This window comes from Leptinotarsa decemlineata, unplaced genomic scaffold (genome assembly GCF_025532065.1).
Source record: "Leptinotarsa decemlineata unplaced genomic scaffold, Ldec_3_MD MMD2_tig00000505_RagTag_RagTag, whole genome shotgun sequence".
NCBI lineage: Eukaryota > Metazoa > Arthropoda > Insecta > Coleoptera > Chrysomelidae > Leptinotarsa > Leptinotarsa decemlineata.
Window position 1 is genome coordinate 14,863,298 of NW_027412549.1, and position 23,090 is coordinate 14,886,387.

Genomic DNA, 23,090 nt, shown 5'->3' on the forward strand with positions numbered 1-23,090 from the left:
TTATCTATTCAACAATAAACAATAATAACGACAACAGTAACAATAACTCTAAAAACAACAACTCGACAAACAGGCTAACAACAACGACAATTACTATTTTATCGTGTAATTAAATAATATTTGACAGGCTCGGTGACAGGTATTTACGTCAAAGCATTTGTTTGCAACGCCTACTTAAAGATTTTTTTTAAAATAGAAAAAATGTAATTTTCCTTTAAACTAAAAAGAAAACAATGGCATGTGATACATCGTTGAATTTGTAATAAAAAATGGAATCAGATACAGGGTGTACTTTTGTTTCGGGTCATATAAAAAAATAAATTTGATGATGGTTTCTTGAAAACGAAACGTCGGATATAAAATCTAAAAATACCATCGTGTAGTACCTTAAAAGTGCCAATGAAAAAGTGTTATTCGTTTTTTGATATCTTTTCAAATAAAGTCAGAAAAAAATAAAATTTATATTGTCAAATTCTCGTTTTTCCCAAATATCTCAGCAGGCCATGAAAATTCTTCAAGTTTCTAAACGGCATGTAAATAAGCTTTAAAGAACACAACTTTTTCCTAATTTAACTCAAGCTGTATCTCCAACAGGTACTGAGATTCCCATGCTTAGGATCCTTATCTTGGACACACTGTATACATAACCGTAGTGAATTTGGAAAACTTTGAAGATTCATGGTGGTGTGTTTCAAAATTGGAGAAAAACACTTCGTTCTGTATGGATCATTCTAAAGGGAATTCGTTCAGCTGCAGTCTCATTAACGTTTATATCTTATTTGATTGACTTTACAATATACTACCAAAATGAATATAATGCATATCACACTCATCTTTGTTTGAAAATGGAAACTTATCTTATACAGGGAAACTTGTCGAAAATATGCAATAACGGAAAATTATGTACGAGAGTTTATAGTGATGAATAAATATCATACTGAAAGATACAAGGTTGACAAAAAACAACTCTCATACATAGGACATTTTGGAAGTGAAGAAAATGATTCAATTCAATCTGTAACATTTTTTCATGGAATAATTTAATCATCTGATTGTTTTACCGCTTCTTTTTTTAAACTTTCACTACCAGTTAGCTGATCTATTTTGGAATCAATCAATTCTTTGGAAAATCATGTCGTGAATTGTACAAATATAAATCATTTTCTATATATGTCTGCAATTATACCAGAAATCTCAGAATAACATAAATTTCACTACGAAAACATAATTCTATTATATTTGAATATGAAAATCTTTAGACTGAAATGTCGACTTCACCTGAAATAATCCACTTGCCGAGTGAGTGAAATAACAGGCTGCAAAGATGTCTTGTACGATAATGAGATGAAATGTCGAGTTTTAATAACATAATATATAAAATTCTTTGAAATCTCTAAAAGAACCAATACAAATTAAAAATTTAAAAGAATAGCTCAAAGTGAAAATTATATTAAGCAAAAAAAACCTGAAATGAAATTACAATGAAATAAAATACAAGTAAAAATGGAACGTTTAAACAAAAAATAAAAATAAAAAGTCAAACCAAGTTACTTCACGTTTCGAATGTTAGTATCCACTATCATCTTCGCGTGATGACTGGACTAATTCCTCCGAAAGATGACCATTTCTGGGTCATTCGAGTACTCTCTCTCATCTCCTCTTTCCTTTCTCCGCTTCATCAGTTTGGTGGGAGGTGGCCGTTTGGCGGCAGTTGACTATTTCTCGCTTGATTATGGGTTTCCATATGTTGCGTATCTCTACGCTAGCTTGTCTGAATACATTGTTGGATAACATGTATGCGGCTTCTTTGAATTTCCTCCTTAACCAGTGTTCCTCCCTGTATATGATCTGAGCTTGGGACTACTCGATTTTATTCTGATGAGTCCAAACATGCTCTGCTATTCCTGATTTGCTGGTTTCTCCTCGCTGTGTGTGTTTCTTGTGCTCGGCAATGCGAACATTCAATGGCCTCTTAGTTTCACCGATATAGGATTTTCCGCGCTCACAGGGTATCCGGTAAATGCATTTCTTGGAACTGCAGTCCACGTTAGGTGGCCTGGTTTTCGTGAGGTTGCTACGGATAGTGGAAACTCCTCATGTCGTACTATTACGCCGACTAAGATGGAAAATCAAATTATTGGGGCGTAATAGAAATAACTCAAAAACAAAACTCTAAAATCAAAATTAGTCAGCCGGTAGAGGGTTGGTGGGTAAAATAAATTATTTGACACTAAATATAACAAAAAAACAATGTTTATTAATTTTCCTCTTTGGGTAAATACCCTTTTCCTGTAACAATGTAACCCTGGATAGAATTTCCGAAAGTTAGGGCCGTCGGTATATCGGAACGTATTCTTCTACTCTATAAATCCACGGTCGATCAGCTGATCGATTTTTATATTCTTAATATATATATATATATATATATATATTATATATATATATATATATATATATATATATATATATATATATATATATATATCAATAAATAGATGTTTCAAATAATACAAGAATGATATTATTTACGAATGTTTTTCCCCGTTAGTATATATACTATTGGTTCACAGACGTCTTGGTAAGTAGCTAGTTTTGATTTAAAATAATAAAGGTGTCAGTTCAATGCATAAGGTTAATTGATAACTAATATTTACTATGTTCTAGGTGGTAACTACAAAATACCACTACTTGCTCTTACGAGTTCACGGAGTATTCTTGGTGATATGAAATGTTCCTTATATGTTAAAAAGAAGCAAAAGTTGTACAAGGCAAAATTAATAAATGAAGTAGATCCTACTTGTATATTCCTTTGGAGGTTGTCCTTTCTTTTGCAATCCCCAACAATGGCTTTCTATACAAGGTCCGTTCAGTTTACCAGGATTGGGGGAAGTCTATACTTTAACAAGCAGAGGAAATCAAGCAAGCTCTATCTACTAAGCAGGGATGAAGCTGTCTCCAAGCGGTTAGGTGTAAAGCAAAGTTCTAAACATGCATGCTAGCTGAATTGGTGTATAGCTATAGGACATAATGATGTGGGAGCTGGTAATATCCTTCGTACAGAGAAAACGTAAAACTAGGTACTAAACAAAAAGAGACCTTCGATGGAGGGTGGTCTCGGAGAGAGTTTCGTCAGGAAACGTTTAAGGTTAGTTGAAAACCAAAATTCACATTGGATGGTTGAAATATCAATCCTATGACAATTTTCTTGATGGTTTTACAACTACTTTTTATTTTTCAGACTCAGAAAATCCTCTACAGTGTCACCGATAAAGTCCGCATCAAATGGAAAACTTTTTTATTTATCGTTTTATGTGAAATTTGATTTTGGCAGTAGATTTTGCTTAAGAAATGATGTCAAATGGCGTCTACAAAATATGTCACGTGATTTCCTTAACCTGTCAAAATTGACATTTAAAAAAAGAAACATCGAAAAATGACATTATTCTTCAAAATATCCAAAAATATCAAAGGATAAAAACATTTTCTTTTGTAATTTTATACCCACACACCAAGTTTCAAACCCATAAGTATTTTATATTTTCACTATTTTTCCGCACTCCTGCTTTTTCTACTTATCAAAATTTAAGCACACCTGTACTAAATCATTTATTTTAACTAAACTCGTCACCGAATTTCTTTTTTTGTAATATAATAATATTTTGAGAGCCTCTTTGATGTTAAAAACAAATTTTGAAAAATGAAAGTTGTCAAACTTGATGCAAAGTTCATCTAGTTTCAACGGGGCTTTCAAAACTATACAGTACTTGAGTTTTTTAATGAGCAAATGGCCTCACAATATGAATTAGAACAAAACGGAGCATTAGGAAACATCATTTCGTGATTCTTGAAGCCCATTCAATAAAAGAAAAAAACTCATAGTATTTACATTTACCTACTCCGCTAACAACACCAATTTAAAAAAACTGGGTAGGCTGTGAAAAAATATGAAACTACATAATGTGTTTTAGAAAACGTCACTGTCACTGAATAAATTAATGCCCGTTAGTTCAATGTAATGTATGCAAATTAAAATAATATGTTATCTTTACAAGAAAAAATTGAAATTGTGCTAATTTGTGGTGAAAACACATTGCATCGACAAGTGGCTGATATTTTTAACGCAAGACATCCTGGTAGACATGTACAGCAATCCACTGTAAGTAGGATTTTAAAAAAATTTAAACTGACTGGTTCAGTTGAAAATACTTTTAAAAAACGTCATAATCCATCACGCAATAATGATGAGGTTCAGTTGGCTGTCTGCCTGGATGTTATCGAACAGGGAAAATCAAGTATTACCAATATTGTAGATAGAACTGGCGTTAAAAGAGAAAGCGTAAGAGCAATTTTACATAAAAATAAATTCAAACCCTACAAACCCAAATTTATAAATACCTTAAAGGAAAGAGATTTCGATGTTCGACTAGATTTCTCTTTCTGGTACCAAGGAGAAGTAGAATTAAACAGAAAATTTCCTTACAAAATCCTATGGACCGACGAAGCTACCTTCACATGGTACGGCGTAGTCAGTTCCCAGAATTGTAGGTGGTGGGCTCAGGAAAATCCTCATTTTGTGATAGAATGTCGGGACCAATATTCATTTAAAACAAATGTATGGTGCGGTGTTTTAAATAATCAGGTAATGGGACCATTCTTTTTCAGACACAATTTAACTTCTCAGGATTATTTGCAATTTCCAAATACTGAGATCAGTGATATAGTGGACAATATGCCGGTTGAAATAAGACACAGTCTGTGGTATCAATGTGACGGGGCTCCTATTCATAGTTCAAGACAAGCCAAAGAGAAACTATTAGAAATGTTTAGGGGCAAAGTTATTGGGCGAAATATGGAGCAAATATGGCCGCCTAGGTCGCCAGATTTAACCCCACTAGATTTTTTCTTGTGGGGTTACTTAAAACAAATCGTTTATAAACAAAGACCTTTTTGTGACGTGAATCACCTAGAAACTGTTATTAGAAACTCTGAATTTCACTAGTTCGGACTTCCATTGTCTATTATATAAAATGATTTGAAATCCCTGAAACAAGTAAAAAAGGATAATTAAAAAAGAATAGTTGAAAATAACAATTATATTAAGCAACAATAAACCTGAAATGAAATGATAGTAAAAAACCTACAAGTAAAAATATAATAATTGAATAAATAAAAATTAAAGGAATGCAAAAGGAAAATAATAAAAATAAAAAAGTGTAGAGATTCCAAGTCACGTTAGTTCACGACGTTTCGATTGTTGGTATCTACAATCGTCTTCGGGTGATGACTGGACTAATTCCTCCGAGAGATGATGGTCCCAAGCTGAGATCTTGCACAGAGAGGAACATTGGTTCAGGAGAAAATTCAAGGAAGCCGCATACATGTTGTCCAACAACGTATTCAGCCAGGCCAGCGTAGATATACGAAACATATGGAAACCCATCATCAAACGAGAAATGACCAACTCCCGCCAAATCGGTCATCTCTCACGGAATCAGTGAAGCGGAAAATGGAAAGTAGAGAAAGTGAAAGTATTTCAACGACCTATAAAATAGTCATCTCTCGGAGGAATCAGTCCAGTCATCACCCGAAGACGATTGTAGATACCAACAATCGAAACGTCGTGAACTAACGTGACTTGGAATCTCTACACTTTTTTATTTTTATTATTTTCCTTTTGCATTCCTTTAATTTTTATTTATTCAATTATTATATTTTTACTTGTAGGTTTTTTACTATCATTTCATTTCAGGTTTATTGTTGCTTAATATAATTGTTATTTTCAACTATTCTTTTTTAATTATCCTTTTTTACTTGTTTCAGGGATTTCAAATCATTTTATATAATAGACAATGGAAGTCCGAACTAGTGAAATTCATCACGAAACATTGTCAATCACCTTCAAAATATTAGAAACTCTATTTTAAACATAAACCCTGTGAGTATTATCTGGAGTATAATCTGGACAATTATCTGCATAGAACGCGATGGAAGGCATACAGAAATGTAGTGTATTTAATGTCGTGAGTCTTTTTTTCGTGTTTTTTTGCTATTAGGTATAGGTACATGTTTATTTTCAGTTCCTTTTAATTAGGATTAAATTCCACTGTAGTTTTTGTTAAAAAAAACAATAAACACTCTAAGATATTGTTTCCTAATTTTCCGTTTTGTTCTAATTCAAATTGTGAGGCCATTTGCTCATTAAAAAACTCAAGTACTTTATAGTTTGGAAAGCCCCGTTGAAACTAGATGAACTTTGCATCAAGTTTGACAACTATTATTTTTCAAAATTTGTTTTTAACATCAAAGAGGCTCTTGAAATATTATTATATTACAAAAAAAGAAATTCGGTGACGAGTTTAGTTAAAATAAATGATTTAGTACAGGTGTGCTTAAATTTTGATAAGTAGGAAAAACAGGAATGCGGAAAAATAGTGAAAATATAAAATACTTATTATGGGTTTGAAACTTGGTGTGTGGGTATAAAATTACAAAAGAAAATGTTTTTATCATTTGATATTTTTGGATATTTTGAAGAATAATGTCATTTTTCGATGTTTCTTTTTTTAAATGTCAATTTTGACAGGTTAAGGAAATCACGTGACCTATTTTGTAGACGCCATTTGACATCATTTCTTAAGCAAAATCTACTGCCAAAATCAAATTTCACATAAAACGATAAATAAAAAAGTTTCCCATTTGATGCGGACTTTATCGGTGACACTGTATAATTTGAGAAAATCAGAACCAATGTTCCACTTTGATAAGCCCACAATAAAAAAGAAAAAAGGAAACAGATAGATTCTGGAGGTCAAACTAGGAATATTAGTGACATTTCATCAAAGTTGAGAATACTGACGATGAATGACATCCTTTCTGTCAAATTTTGAATATTTAGCAGGGTTGGATCTTTTAAATAACATCTATCCAAACAATAACAAACTAACCTATATGAAAATGGAAAGTTAAGGAATGGTGATAAAACAGATAATGTTCTTATTCTTTTCGGAAATTCACAATGAACTAAACTGGTATCTTGAATGAGAAAGCATTCAAAGTAGGAAAAGTACTTCTTGTGCTCATTGAACATTTTTTAAAAATATGACTTTATTTCAGATATTTTTCTGCTGTGCAACATCACCGAGTGACTTCAAGTTATTCATCCTGAATGATTTAATACATTTTATAATGTTTTGGCTTACGAGAGCGCTATTAAAGTTACGAGTCAACTAGGAGGTATCAGTATAATTGAACCCGTAACAGTACTTGTTCTCTGGAATTCGCCATTCTTGCTCTGCCTCGATTTTCTCTGGATCTGTTTCAACTTCTTCCGAGGACACGACGTGCCCGAAGAAATTCACCTTTCCCTGGAAGCAGCACCTCTTGGAATTGATCTGCACATGAACATTCTGCAGCCTAGAGAGAACACTCTTCAAACTCGACAGATGTTTGTCAAAACTTTTTCCGTTCACTATAATGTCATCAAGATACACCAAGCCTGTTTTCGAAATAAGTCCTCTCAGCATCAATTCTATCAAGCCTTCAAATATTGACACGGATTGCCTGCCACTTATCTATGTTATTCCTTTATTCAATATTTCTTTGTTACAGGGATACTGTTACACAATTTTCACTGTGTAGAAAGTCGAAAGCTGAACATGGACGATGATTAACGTTTCCGATAAGCTCCCCTGTCCAATTCATCCCAAGAATAAGGGAACATGTGAACCTGAGCCGATTCTGCCGTTACGATGGCCATAATCCATACTTGGCTATAATTCCAATTTGATATTTCATCCTTCATGAAAGCGATGGGGATCTTGACATCCACACCGTACAAATTACCGATAGTTTGTAACTCATGACAGGAACAATGGGAAGGATGATCCTTATACAAGGCGATACGTATTCAAGGGTACCCTTATGCATAGGCGTAATTCGGGGGGGCACGGGTCCTCCTCAATACCTCTCACTTCATTCCTTTACTATTACGTTTACCCGTAGGTTTATTAATTTCCAGATATAAAGTAGTTACTTTTTGTTTTGGTTGAAGTACGGTCGGTTTAGTTACCAACTCGAAACATTCAACATGGCCGTGGATCAAAGATGATATTACCAATAAAATAAAAGATTTCTAATCAAAATGGGCGCCAAGTGATTTGGCCGGCTTTTATTACAAAAATCACTAAACTATACAAGAGATAACTACAATATTCAATCCTAAACTAATACCCAGGGTGTGACCTAATATATATATATATATATATATATATATATATATATATATATATATATATATATATATATGGATATGATAAATCACGATAAAAAAAAAACTTCAAGGTCACTGAGTCTTAAAGTTCTACTCAACGATATAATGGGCCGATTCTTGCAACAACTTCGGTGGGAAGAATTGAATGTGAACAGGCAACACATCAATCATTCAATTCTTCTCAACTATGAATACGGTTCCTAGTATAACATAAAATATAGGCATCGGTTTGTCCTTAATTAATTCACTTCACAAAAATATGATCTTTCAATTCTTATGTTTATTGCTTCCGTAACGATTTTTTTTAAAGGAAAAGAAAATCCTCTACGAGGTACTTATCCTCGTCGATTCTATTATCCAAGTCCGTTGCATATAATCACCAGGTAAAAAGGTGTAGTAATACCAAACTTTAAGTAGTCGCAATACTTCGGGAAGTAAAACAGGCTAAAACTTCCTTCTGGATACACAACAAGTGTAGGAAACTCATAAATATGGAACGTGGTCCGTGAGAAATGAAACGTCTCCTTGTGTCGAGATCCCTAGCACAACAGGAGACGTTTCGAAATCAATGTATTATCTTAATCCAAACTCGTTTGAAACAAAGGTTGAATTCACTTTCAAATAACCCAAAAATGAACCAAACATTCAACCCTTAACAGCCTTTGAAATGTATATCCGCACTTTTGCGAAAATCAATCAATGATAGTTAAAAACACATTTACTAGGCAGATATCTTCATGATTTTTTCCAGAAATCGCTATCTCATTTACGTCGTTTCCAATCAGTACCGAGCCCAAGAGTTTTTGTCGCATAGAAAAAAAAATTTATGAAGAAGTAACTACTTTTATAGGGTGTTCGTGATACAGGAAATATATTCAATTGAAGTTGAATCGATGCAAGGAATTAATTAAACAGAAAATATCGTAACATTACATAAAATAAATTAGAAAATTTAATAATCTTTTCTAGTCTATCAATTTTGTTTTTTTTCTTATTACTGTATGATGGAAATGGCGATTATATTGTACCTATATATGTTGGGAATCCTAGCGGCCACAAAATTTTTTATCCCATTCATCCTATGGGATAAAAAATCCTATTCATCGGCACAAAATTCTCTTGAGGTCTGTCATTAGATAACCATATTGAAAAAATATATAATCCGCTATTCTGTAGCGACGACCATCTTAAATTTGCATCTTTTTGAAAGTGTACTACCATTCTAATACTCAATCCCTGTCATTTAATACCTATACTGAGGAAGTTGTGAAAAATGCGTAACCCACTATTTTGTAGCTACGGTCATCTAGAATTTACAATGATACAGATTTCATTGAATTGTATTGTCATCAAAACTAAATGTGTGTACCAAATTTCAGTTATCGAAGTGTTCGAAAAGATGGTAGTCGGTTGACGCGAGGTCTGGAGAGTATGGTGGATGCGGCAGACCTTCGACGCTCAATTTGTTTAATTTTCAGATGATGCTTTTCTATTGATCAATTCTAGTTCTTGCAGACGCAAGTTATAGTGATACCTCATTTTGAAGGGTTTTCAATTTTCTGTACAGCCATATCTTCATTTTTCAATTTCATGCATGCTTAAAAAAACAATTGAATAAATTGTGTTTATCTAAATCATTTATTGAAGCGGTAGCAATCAATGTGCAACTAACGGAAGTCTTTAGATCAAATGTTCAAACTGACAGCCATTTGTTTCTTGACACTAACAAAGCCGTTGCTGAAAGTTATCAACCACATCTTGAATGGTTTCGGGGTAATACGTTCTAGTTCTTCTCTAATTCTAATTTGCAAACTTTCAATATTGTTTGGTCTGCTGACTTATACTTTAGATTTTAGGTTACCCCACAAAAAGTAGTCAAGCGGTGTCATGTTGGGAGAACGGGCTGGCCACTCTATGGTACCTCGTCTACCAATCCATCTGTTGAGAAAAACTTCATTCAGGTATGCACGAACGTCAGCTGCAAAATGTGGTGGAGTACCATTTTGCTGATACCAGATACTCCTATCTATTTGACTAGGATTATCATTATCTGGAAAGAGTCTTTTCAGCTTTGGAATTAAAAAATTAGTCAAAAACTCCAAGTAAAGTTCACCGGTTAATGTTTCGTTGAAAAAATATGGTCCAATTATGCGATTATTCATAATTCCTGCCCAACGATTCCACTTAAAAAAAAAGCTGACTCGTCGGAAAACAACATATTTTTCTCAAACGAAGGATCCCGCAGACACTTGGCTTCCATTATTTCGCATTATTCTGCGATCTGAATCGTCTTCTTTAAGTTCATGTACTAATTGTACTTTATAAGGATGATACTTTTCACTTTTAAAAACACGCAATATCAAACTTAGACTTATGTCGTAATCGGCGGCAAGTTGTCGGGTAGGTTTATGTGGATTCTCCTCGATGTCTACCAAAATATCCAATTTCTTACATTCAATACACTTCTGCCTGGTTTTGAAATATCTTTGACAATCCCAAATTCACGACATTTCGTTTTTATTCTACTAACGGTACATTGAGAAATGTGATGATCAGGATATTTATTATTGAACATTTTACTTACATTCTTCTGGGTTCTAGTTTTGTCCCCACATCCTAGTAGTATTAACATTTCCTTTGACGTTGAATGAGACATTGCTAGAACTTTTAGCCTATTGTCTGAAAGTAATACTGAACAAGAAACACAAACAATAACTGCAAAACTGTTTCTCATCAGCAAGTTCACAGAAAATATACAATTTCTTACTGAACTTTCACGGCTGACAAACAAAGGTTGGTAAAAACAAACAAAAAAATTGAAAGTGCATGGCATATTGTACAGCGGACAGATTCAATGGAATACCTACGTGATACCTTTCAACAATTTGAATTTTTTTATTCATTATGACGCATGCACGAAATTAAAAAATAAAGATATGGCTGTACAGAGAATACCTTTCAAAATGAGGTATCACTTGACCCCCTTTTGCATTTAAAAAAATTGGAGGGGTGGCTGTCACGTTGAGGGGGGTGAAGGAGGGGGGGATTTGTTCATGTCACAGAGTGTCTTTTCGAATACATCATTCGACGTGTTTCAGGGTTTTTCTTGAAAATGGCTAATAACGTAGAAAATGAATTTATCCGTGTTAGGAATCACACGTTAAAAGGTAAGACCTCGTTAGTCCTTAGCTCGCACAAGTTAATCAACTTCTGAGAGTTGTCGTTCGTATGGGGGAGGCAGCTGATTAACGGAAAAACAGATTTTAAACAGAAACAGATATAGTGCTCAATGTAAACTGATATTATGTCAAAACAGAGCTGACCTCATTCAGAGCGCTGGGAAACAGTAGATATGACACAAGAAATGCAGCAATCCTGGATGTGCCGAATTACGGTCCCCAAAAAACAGAACGTTGCCCAAAATATATGGCATCAACCTACCAAACTACATTAACGTTAAAACTAAGTGAAACAAACAATATATCATACAATAATACAAAATCCCTGATATCTTTAACGAAATAAAACTGAAGGCAGATCAAAATTTGCTGTTTTTACATCAAAATTCGTAAAAATTATGAAAAAACTAATCGATAAAGTTTATTGTATGATTTTCACTATAAGGGTTTTACAAAAACCGAGACACGTGATGACCAGTCATCACCCGAAGACGATTGTAGATACCAACAATCGAAACGTCGTGAACTAACGTGACTTGGAATCTCTACACTTTTTTATTTTTTATTATTTTCTTTTTTGCATTCCTTTAATTTTTATTCATTCAATTATTATATTTTTACTTGTAGGTTATTTCACTATCATTTCATTTCAGGTTTATTGTTGCTTAATATAATTGTTATTTTCAACTATTCTTTTTTAATTATTCTTTTTTACTTGTTTCAGGGATTTCAAATCATTTTATATAGTAGACAATGGAAGTCCGAACTAGTGAAATTTATTCATTTCAGTTTGATCGTTCATAAGGGAGTTTTTGAATTTGTTTATTTCCATACTCTCTCACAGGTTAAGTTTCGAACCTTTCTTCTGGAAATGGAGGGGTTTGTATTCATGGTTGAACTCATGTCCCTCTGAGACTAGATGAGCGGCATATGTGGAATTTATTTTTCCGTTCTGATAACTATATTTGTGTTCATTTATGCGGGTTTTGAACGTTCTTCCAGTTTGACCTATATAAAACATCTCAGCCAGAATAGAGCTGAGTGGGTTTCCCATTATGAGACCTCTGCAAGATGAGTAAAACTTTTCATTGAATTGGACGTAATTCTGTGACAAACATACCGTAAGCAAGTCTAATATTCCATTTCAGTAATCGTTTCATTCGGTTGTAATTTATAAGTAACTCTCAGTTATGCTTGAAGAAACTATTGTATAGCGAAACACGTGTCGCGGTTTTTGTAAAACCCTTATAGTGAAAATCATACAATAAATTTTATTGATTAGTTTTGTAATATGGATTTTCATCAAGTATTGGCCAGTTCTATTCAATTATTGAAAATTATGAGTCTGGTCCGTTCTACCTGCAGGGTCCGTTTTACCTCCCGTTCCCCTAACTATATTAATTATATTGACTACAATTTGTGTAAAACATTTTCAATATTAATTCATCTAATAAATATGTTTATAAACTGTACTATACTGACTCGTTCTATATTATGCTAGACATAAACTAAAGAACTAATGAACTATTATTATTATGGAGCTACAAGAACACATGACATTAAAACGGACAACATTTTTGAAACAACCTACTATAATAAACTCTACGACACTGGCCAGGTCACCAACAAGAATTTACAAAAAGCAAGCATTACCTCTGACATTCCTGATCCAATCGACATTGAAACCCTCGCAGTCTGATGGATCGGTAATCACACGATCCGGACCGAGGAGATCCTTGAAGAACCCCAAGTGATGTTGGTCTAGCTTGGCGTACTCGCCCCTTTTTACGTGAGGATATCGATCCTGAAACGAGAAATTCGGCAAATTTTCTTTGTTCGCAAACTCCTACACATGTTCGATGTACAATGGTGGCAATTATCGATATGTGGGCTGGCGGAAGGAAAAATAAGGGGAGAGGGTCTAATGAGACAAGCGAGTAAGTGCGTTATCCATGGGGATAAGGCGTGTGTGCCGGAAACAGTTTGAACGTGTTTGTTTTTAAAAAAAACATTTCGAACATTCGGTGCAAAAAGAATCTATCGCACTCTTCTTTCACATACCAGAACTATAACAGTATTTTTGATAACTATTTGGCCAAACAAGTTGGCCTCATCAAATGTACTAATACACTTGTCAAGTACAATTAGCAGATAATTCACTGGTGAAAATCCCGCTCATTTAAGAAGAGTGGTTTGAAATGGAATCTTTATGTCCGTTAATAGTTCTTTTGTCATACTACCACTCTTAGTTTTTCTGCAAACACTTGGGATGACGTTATTGATGATGCAAATAACGGATTGGAACAAGTTAAAAAAATGACTAGACCAAAACCTACTCAGCTTGAATGTAAAAAAAAACTAAATCCATTTCATTTTCTCTGATTTCAGGTGTGAAGAAAAGTATTAATGTACAGGAGAATAATTGCCAAAAATGATTAACATGCAATTGTCCGAAAGTAGAGGAATGTAATAGTAAGTAATTAGGTTTCACTATTTCGGACATCCATTGTCTACCATATGAAATGATTTGAAATCCCTGAAACAACTAAAAAAGAATAATTAAAAATGAATAGCTGAAAATAACAATTATATTAAGCAAAATACACCTGAAATGGAATAATAGTGAAATGAACTACAAGTAAAAATATAACAATTGAATAAATAAAAACAAAATAAAAATGAAAGAATGAAGAAGATAAAAGTGAAAAGTGTAGAGATTCCAAGTCACGTTAGTTCACGACGTTTCGATTGTAAGTATCTACAATCGTCTTCGGGTGATGACTGGACTGATTCCTCCGAGAGATGACTATTTATAGGTCGTTCGAGTACTTTCACTTATCCCCGCTTTCCATTTTCCGCTTCACTGGTTCCGTGGGAGATGACCGTTTTGGCGGGAGTTGACCATTTTTCGCTTGATGATGGGTTTTCATATGTTGCGTATTTCTACGCTGGCTTGGCTGAATACGTTGTTGAACAACATGTATGCGGCTTCCTCGAATTTTCTCCTAAACCAATGTTCCTCTCTGTGCAAGATCTCAGCTTGGAACCACTCGATGTTGTGTTGATGGGTCCAAACATGGTCTGCTATTCCTGATTTGCTGATTTCCCCTCGCTGTGTGTGCTTCTTGTGCTCGGCAATGCGAACATTCAATGGCCTCTTAGTTTCACCAATATAGGATTTTCCGCACTCACAGGGTATCCGGTAAATGCAATTCTTGGAATCGCAGTCCGCATTTGGTGGCCTAGTTTTCGTGAGGCTGCTAAGGCTAGTGTTACCGGATCTGAAGCAGGTTCTGATGTTGTATTTGGAACCAATTCTTCTTATCCTCTCCGATAATCCTCTGATGTAGGGGAGGGCAAGCACTGGTTGTGACGGCTTCTCTTCCTTGCGAGGCTCCTGCTGTCTTCTAGCCAAAGTCTTTTCTACCATTGCTTTGGAGTAGCCATTCCGTTGAAGATCATTTTTGATGATGTCTAGTTCCTTCTCGAGACCTTCCTTCGTATTACAGAGCCCAAAAGCACGGTCTAATAGAGTCTTGATGATTCCTCTTTTAGTCGATTGATGGTGGTTGGATTCGTGGTTCAGATACTGTCCCGTATGAGTGGGTTTTCGGTATACAGATGTTTCCCACTTAGTGTCGGTCCTCTTCACCAAAACATCTAAGAATGGCAATTCGTTGTGGATTTCCTTCTCCATTGTAAAAGTGGTGGAAGGTCTCACGCTGTTGATGTGTTTCAGGAAGGCGTCTAGTTCAGTATTCCCATGGTTCCATATTATGAAGGTGTCGTCAACATATCTCAACCAGACTCTAGGTTTCTTGTGGGCTTCTTCAATGGCCAGAGTTTCAAACCACTCCATATATATGTTGGCTATGACTAGTGAAAGTGGTGATCCCATTGGCAGTCTCTCATCTTGTGTAAAGAATTCGTCCTTCAGTTGGAAATAACAGTTTCGTACACATCATTCTAGTAATTCCATAATTACATCTATAGATAGATTCGTTCTCTCTTTCAGGTTCCCGTCTTCGGATAGCTTTCTCTGTATGATTTGGAGTGCTTCTTCGACCGGAACGTTGGTGTAAAGGCTTTCCACGTCGAAACTAATTAGTTGATCTTCCTGTGTGACCTCAATTGACCCTAGTAGTTCGACAAAATGCCTTGAATTCTTCACAAAAGACGATGTTTTTCCTTGTAATGGTTGTATTAAGGAAAGTAAAAATCTAGACAAGTTTTGAGTAGCCGAATCTCTAGAGCTGATGATCGGTCTAAGTTTTAGGTTTTATGATAGACCAAAATTTATGATGGAAAAAATATGTTGTACCTTTGACTGACATACTAAGACAGCTGAATAGAAAAATGTGTGGATTCAGAGATCAAATTTTTGTACTCCAGAATATTTCTCAATTCATAGAATTTTTCAGTTAAAAGTCTGAGTCGTTTTACAACAGTTTATGTACTCATACCATATCATATGCCGATCCACAATAACTCCCAGATACTTAACCATTTTCGTTCTTTCTATAAGAAAACAATTGCAGTCTGTTATATTAGTACAGTCTGTGTCATGTATAATACGGATTATGTTATTTCCAAATTGATCATTCTGCAATAGGGTGAATGTAATAAATTTAGTTTTTTTACATTCAGACTCAGAAGGTTGTGATCAAGCCATATCTGGATATCTTTCAGTCCCTTTTCTGATTTTTCATATGCCTCCTTCCAACTACTACCGGTGCTACGGTGCTGTTTAAAATCTGTTTAAAATCTGTTTTAAAATCTGTTTTTCCGTTAACCAGCTGTCGCACCCATACGAACGACAACCCTCAGAAGTCGAAACTTGTGCCAGCTAAGGATTAACGAGGTCTAACCTTTTAACGTGTGATTCCTAACTACTACGAAGCAAATAACTCCTTAGAAAATAAGGTTCAACTGGACACAATATTCATGGACCTTCGACAAGGTGGACCATGGTGTTTTGCTGCAAAACTTATATCGATTTGGACTATCCGGCAATATCATTATTATTTTAGGAGCTATCTTCAGGATCGATATTTTGAGGTTTGACATGGTGGAAATACCTCAGGCCAATTTCATGCTCTTTAGGGGTACTCCAAGGTTCAAATTTGGGGCCCTTGTTCTTTTTGTTATTCATTAATGACTTGCTAGATTATATCGAGCACTTAAAATGTCTGCTTTTTGCTGATGATGTGAAAATTATCGAACAGGTGAGATCAATCAGAGATTGCTCCGCCCTACAGAAAGATTTGAATAGTTTATTGGGTTGGAGTGTTCGATGTAAGTTAGATTTCAACCTAAAAAAATGCCAAGTTATGACAATTACCCGCCAAAAGGACCCCATTTCTTTTGACTACCGCGTGAACGACGAATCGCTAAAAAGAGTGCATGAATGTAAAGACTTAGGAATAACCTATAATTGCAAATTATCATTTGAGAAATATGTGGAACATATAAGAAATACCGCAAATCGAGCTTTAGGATTCATTTCAAGACAGACTTCTCTTTTCAGTAACAAAGATTCCATAAAAGTACTCTATTTCACGGTAGTGAGATTTAAACTCGAATACGGTAATGTAATTTGGAATGGAGAATACCAAACAACCTTACAGGAACTGGAAAAAATACAGAACAAATTTCTAAGGTACCTATATTATAAGAAATATCGTAGTAAACCAGATTACAACAGCATCAGAACATCACAATTGAAAACTCAATTTGAAATAACCTCCTTGGACTGTAGGCGAAAAATCTTTGCACTAATTTTTATATATAAAATTATTAATAACAATATAAATTCTGCAGAATTATTGTCACTATTACCAATTAATGTACCTCCCAGACCTACGCGAACGAAGCTTAAGTTCAAGACTCCCTTCGTGACTGTTACTTCCACATCCCCCCTCTTAATCATGCTCCGTCTGGCAAACGACATAAATTGCTTGCAAGATACTAATTGGAATATGTCTATCACAGAATTTAGATCTGTATTCCGTAGAAATGTTGAGAATTCATCAGTTTAGCAAATAGTTTTATTTTTCTTGTTGTGAGATGTAATAAGTACTGCTCGTTGTTAGATATTAATACATCCCCATAATATATTTTATTGTTTTATACATATAACATATAATTTCAAGTGCTTGTATATTCATGTATATTTCTTATAAGTCATCCTTGTAATGAAGCCATCAGGCCTGTTAGGGTGAAATAAATAAGTAAATAAATAAATATGAGTGCTAATCGTCCGCATATGAAATGAGATGACCCCCAAAATTGCTAATGATAGTAAGGGGCCTTAAACTGTTTCCTGTGGTACTCCTGTTTTAACTTTCATTGCTTCACTCAGGCTATTATCATCTTTGAACTTTTGTGTCCTATGTGATAGATAGTCTACCAAAATAGTATATGTTAGGCCACGTATACCATTCCCATGTAATTGTTTTAATAGCATGCCGTGATCAACGGTGTCGAATGCCTTAGCTAGGTCTAGAAATATAGCTAAACATTTTTCTGATCTATACAAAGCTTCAATTATTTTTTTGTACAAAATCTAGTACTGCTTTTTCGGTATTGGAGTTGCTAATGAAACCGAACTGTCTGTTGGTATTTTTTTGCATTGAGGTAATTCATAAGTCTACTTTTTAAGGATTGTTCAAATATTTTAGCAAAATTATTGATAACTGATATTAGTCTATAATTTCCAATGCCATCAGGCTTACCTGTTTTATATATGAGGATGACGATTGACTCTTTGAATTGAGGTGGTAGTTTACCATTTTTATAGATCGAATTCATCCTGTGAGTTAATGGAGATATAATGAATAAATGAATATTCTTTTTTTAGCTTTCGTACAAAAATATGTTTATTTTGGAGCTCTCACAGTTTCGAGGAAATGCTATCAGGACCAGATAAACAAATGATTTTTAATTTGAATATAATTTCAGTCAGCTCATTTTCTGTAACTGGCTTCAGAAACATGGATTCCTGTTGCATGATGTTTTTGAGAAAATGATCAAGAAAGTTTTCAGTTTTTCAATTTTTTTTGCCATTTCAGTTCTCATATTATTGAAGTAGTTGTTAAAATTATTAGGATTATCTTTTTTATCAGAGATTGGTTTTCCGTTTTGATTTTTGAACGTTATATTACCGATTTTTGTTTTAATTGAAGTGTTTTTCTAGTAATTTCATTTATGAGTTCCCATATTTTCTTGCAACTCAATTTATTTCTATAATATTGATTTTTCGCCAGCTTTATAATATTATTTAGTCGAATTTTGTATCATTTTCCTTTTCTGAGGTATATCTAACTAATCATTAATTTTTCAGGTGATCTCTTTGCCATATTGAGGTAATCAGATCAGTAGTGATCCATGGTTTGAAATGTGTCTGCCGCAGTAGCAGATGAAACGTCAGGTATAAAACCTGCAGATCACGGCTAATGAACCGAAAAACATTGGACAATTTGTAAGCCTTCAGACAATGGGAAATACAAGAGTTACTATTTAACTACCTTCTTTCATGAACTAAGTCCATGGCTAGGTTATAAAAACAAGTGTTGAACTGGATTGCCGCAGATCATTTGCCTGGTATATTTGTAATTGGTATATTTGGAAGAAAGAGATTTATTGACAACTAATTCAGAAAATTTTTGAGTGAGAAAGTTTTAATCATAATCTAACAATCTCCCTCTCTTTCCCAACTCTCCAATCATTATCAATAATCTCAATCCGATTAAACGCACACTCTACTACAAGAAACAGTTATTTATGCAGCGTTGCCAAATCTACAGCAATCACTGAGTATTTTTCTGGGTTTGTTAGTTTCCACAATCTGAGAAAAAAAGTGTTTATCGGTCAAGTACAAGCGACTGAATTTTAGATTTTATGCGAACACCACAAGTCAAATGAAAAAAAAAATGAAGACCCGATTTGCTCGAAAAAAATGGGATTTTCAAAAACTATATTTACTTTAGGAAAAAGCAGTGCCGTAAAATTGTTTTTCTACGGATGCTATTCACATATCACATATTCACATATTCATAAATTATCAAAGCGACTATCCACGTGTATATACATGATAATACAACTTAGAAACACAATAACAACGGATTGTTTAAGAATAGCTTGTTTCGCCATTTTTCACAGCATAATGACATATGGACTAATAGTTTGGGGTTCATCATGTCATCTAGATATGATATTTAAACTAGAAAAAAAAGCAGTGAGAATTATGGCACAGGCTTAATATGACGATCATTGTAAACCTCTTTTTAAAAATCTCCGTAAATTAATTCTGCGATCTTGCTTCATATATGAATGTCTGTGTTATGTTAAAAATTTAATAAGTAAGTGAAAATAAATTGACTAAGTAGGAGGACATACACTACCATGATACCAGGGCCAAAACAAATGTAAGGCTGCCCAAATATAGGTTAGGTAAATCGCAAAACTCTTATTTATATATGTCTTTGAAATTTTTGTTATGTTACCATATGAATTTCAGACTCGAAGTCTGAAACTCATATGGTCTTAATTTTTAGTCCATGAAAATTAAGAATATTCTTTTACAGAATTACACATTCGAAGAATATTTTAATTATTTCGACGGCGTGTCTAATAATTGTGTTACATTTTGTATACATTTACGTACTATTTATCCCACTGACGTATGCGAATACTTTTTATGTATGCATTGCACGAATAAATTCTATTCTATTCTATTCTATACAATGTACCACTTCTCTCATCGCTTTCACATGTTCAAAACGAGAGATTTCTCACACAGTCAAAAATATCCGCCATTACAGTGAGAAATAATTTCTCACTGTTATCACGATAACCCAAGTCAGTCATAAATTGTTACATGTCAGATTGATATGACACATTCTACATGTTGACAACGCTACGCCAACGATTCGCGTGCAATATACAAGTAACCCATTGTCGGCGTTTCCATAACAACAAAACCGAAGCACTGCATAATCAACTTACCCAACGAATATAGTTTTATTGTTGATTGTTATAGTATAAACAGTTCAGATTTATTAAATATTGAATATAATGGAATTACAGGAATTACTTTACAAAATTGTTCAAATATAACTGTTAATTACTATTTTAAATTAAATGTAAAAATGATTTAATGACATACAAGTATTATTAGACATCTACTTTATTGTCCAAGAAAATACAATCTTATTGACAAAGCTTGTTAAAAAATCTGGTATATATAGCACTACAAAGAATAAGAGAAAAGAAACAATTCACAATTTGAGCAAAACATTCACATATCTAATAGATAAAATATATCAATAGAAATTAAAATTTAACAAATTGTAGACAAAATAGTTTGTATAGTCCCTTTTAAAAGATGTAGATAACAAATATATACAATTTGAACATAAGTTCACGTGCCATGGCAATAAAATAATATAATTTAAAGTATAAGTGTCAATATAAACAAAAAAAAACACCTATATTAAATCACTGCAAAGTTCCATTGTAATATTCATCAAGATTGTAGTACGCTTTAGTTGCAAGGGCATCTTTAACAAGATTTCTGAACTTTTTATAACTTTTCTCCTTCCTAATTTCGTAAGGTATGTGATTATACAGCTTTTTACTTTCATAAATTAAAGAAGACTTTGTCTGGCTTGTTTTTGGAACAGGAAGATGTATTTTATTTTCAGTTATGTGCCGGGTTATATAACTTGTAGGTTCCGGAGTTCCAACCATGTTATGTTTTTTCTAAATCAAGCAAACAGTTTCAAGAATGAAAATACACGTAACAGTGAGATTTTTTTTCTCTCAAAAATAATGGTCTGCATGACTCACTTACCCCCACCTTGCATAAGTATCTAACCGCTCGCTTTTGCAAAACAAACACTAAATGAAAAAGTTATTGACTGCAAAATCTCCAGAAGGCAACACCATATCTCAAGTGAAACTCAATCAGGGAATGATATACTCTTTTTGTTGTGGATGAACTCAGTTCATTTGAAACGATTCGAAGTGCAGAACATCCTGATGCCAATTTTTAATTCAAAGCTGAAATATGTTGATCAAATTTTAATTTGTTATCCATGAAGATTCCCAGGAATGTGGATTGCTTTTTATTCTCAAGAATTTGTCCATTCAAGTATACATTGTTAATATTACAGCAGAAGGTGAGTAGGTTTGTTTTTTTAATATTTCAGCACAAGTAGTTCGCGTCACACCATTTTTTCACAACTTCTAAATCACTAGAGATAGTTTCTTTCATATTAGAAGTATTTTTTCCATGCCAAAGGAGCGTGATGTCATCCGCAAAGATGGTTAAACTTCCTTGAACTGAGAGAATCACCAGGTCATTTACATAAATAAGGAAAAGAATCGGGCCTAGTACTGATCCTTGTTTGATCTTACTAACTGTTTTCTATCACTTAAGTAATGCCTGAACTAGTCATTACACACTCCTCTCAAGCCATAGTAGTTCAACTTTTGCAAAAGAAGTTCATGATTTACACAATCAAAAGCTTTGGAGAAGCTGATGAATGTATTTTAATTTTCATTACTTGAAAACAACGCAACCGTAGAAAAAGTACAGTGTACAATGCGTGAGAAAATAACATATTTCTAACCCGCTTCTGCGCTCGTGAGAAATATGTCGTTTTTCTCACTTGTTGTACAATATACTATTCATTCAAAACGATTCAGTACAAATCCCGCATGGACGCCACTAGCATGAGTAAAAAACATGTACAGAAAATCTTTTGATGTATGAAATATGTGTACTACGTTTCGCGTAAAAAAGATTTTTTCTCAAAAGCTCAGCACTCTGTAGTACAAAAGTTAAGAAGTTCACGACGTATGTTCATATGAAATTTTTTCTCAAAATGATTCAAAAAATAACCTCTTCGAATGACAATCCCAGTTCTTTTTATCGAGTTTGAAGATCGTCGTACTGTGTGGAATTTCATCCTGACGTTTCACTAGATACTTCAGAGGTGCTCTCCTTTCGGATATGATTCAATATCCAGCGTGGCATTACCCTTGCAAGTAGTTGTCTTCCGGTAGGCATTCACCAGAACATACTGTGTAGGTTCGTTGGGAGGGTTGAATGTTTCGAAGTTTTATTGCGGAATATGACTTGTTTGGATTTTTTTCCAGAGCAAGTTAACCAATATTGCAGAAAACTGCTTCATCCAGAAAAAAATCACATGAAGTTACTATGGAACGAATAAAACCGGCAACACCTTTCTACAAACCCTGACCTACCTTAGTAAGCTGCGGCAAAACTTCGGCACTGGCGAGTTCCCTTCGCTGAGAAGAGCATACGAACGAGGGTCGGATCCCTAGGGAGACGGGACGCAGGCCGATCAACGGTATTATTCCCCTTGGCAGCATGATTCGCGATGCAAGGATAACTTGGAAAAGGCAGAACGATCCGTCAAATCCTAGAAGAAAGTTCATAAGTAGATTATAACTGCATTTTAAATATTTTCCTCACAAATATGTGGTTGGTACAGAATATATTTATCCGCCACAAAATTCAGTATTTTTTCTTCGTTACAACAATTAATTCGTTTCCAAACAGCATAAAACTTCATAGTTGTCCTGAAAACAGGACAACTATGAAGCCGCCAACG

At 34.1% G+C, this 23,090-nt stretch overlaps 1 protein-coding gene across 3 annotated transcripts in view; it reads right to left on the reverse strand.

Moving 5' to 3' along the window:
* LOC111514684 (D-2-hydroxyglutaric acid dehydrogenase) overlaps positions 1–23,090 on the reverse strand; it is a 183,898-nt gene that overhangs the window by 17,010 nt on the left and 143,798 nt on the right. For all 3 annotated transcript variants that reach the window (XM_074174056.1, XM_074174055.1, XM_074174054.1), the window contains exons 2-3: positions 22,720–22,898; positions 13,102–13,252 (exon numbers count right to left, since the gene is read on the reverse strand). In XM_074174056.1, coding sequence (XP_074030157.1) covers positions 13,102–13,252; positions 22,720–22,848 — 280 coding nt within the window. In that variant the 5' untranslated portion in view covers positions 22,849–22,898. The remainder of the gene's footprint in view (positions 1–13,101; positions 13,253–22,719; positions 22,899–23,090) is intronic.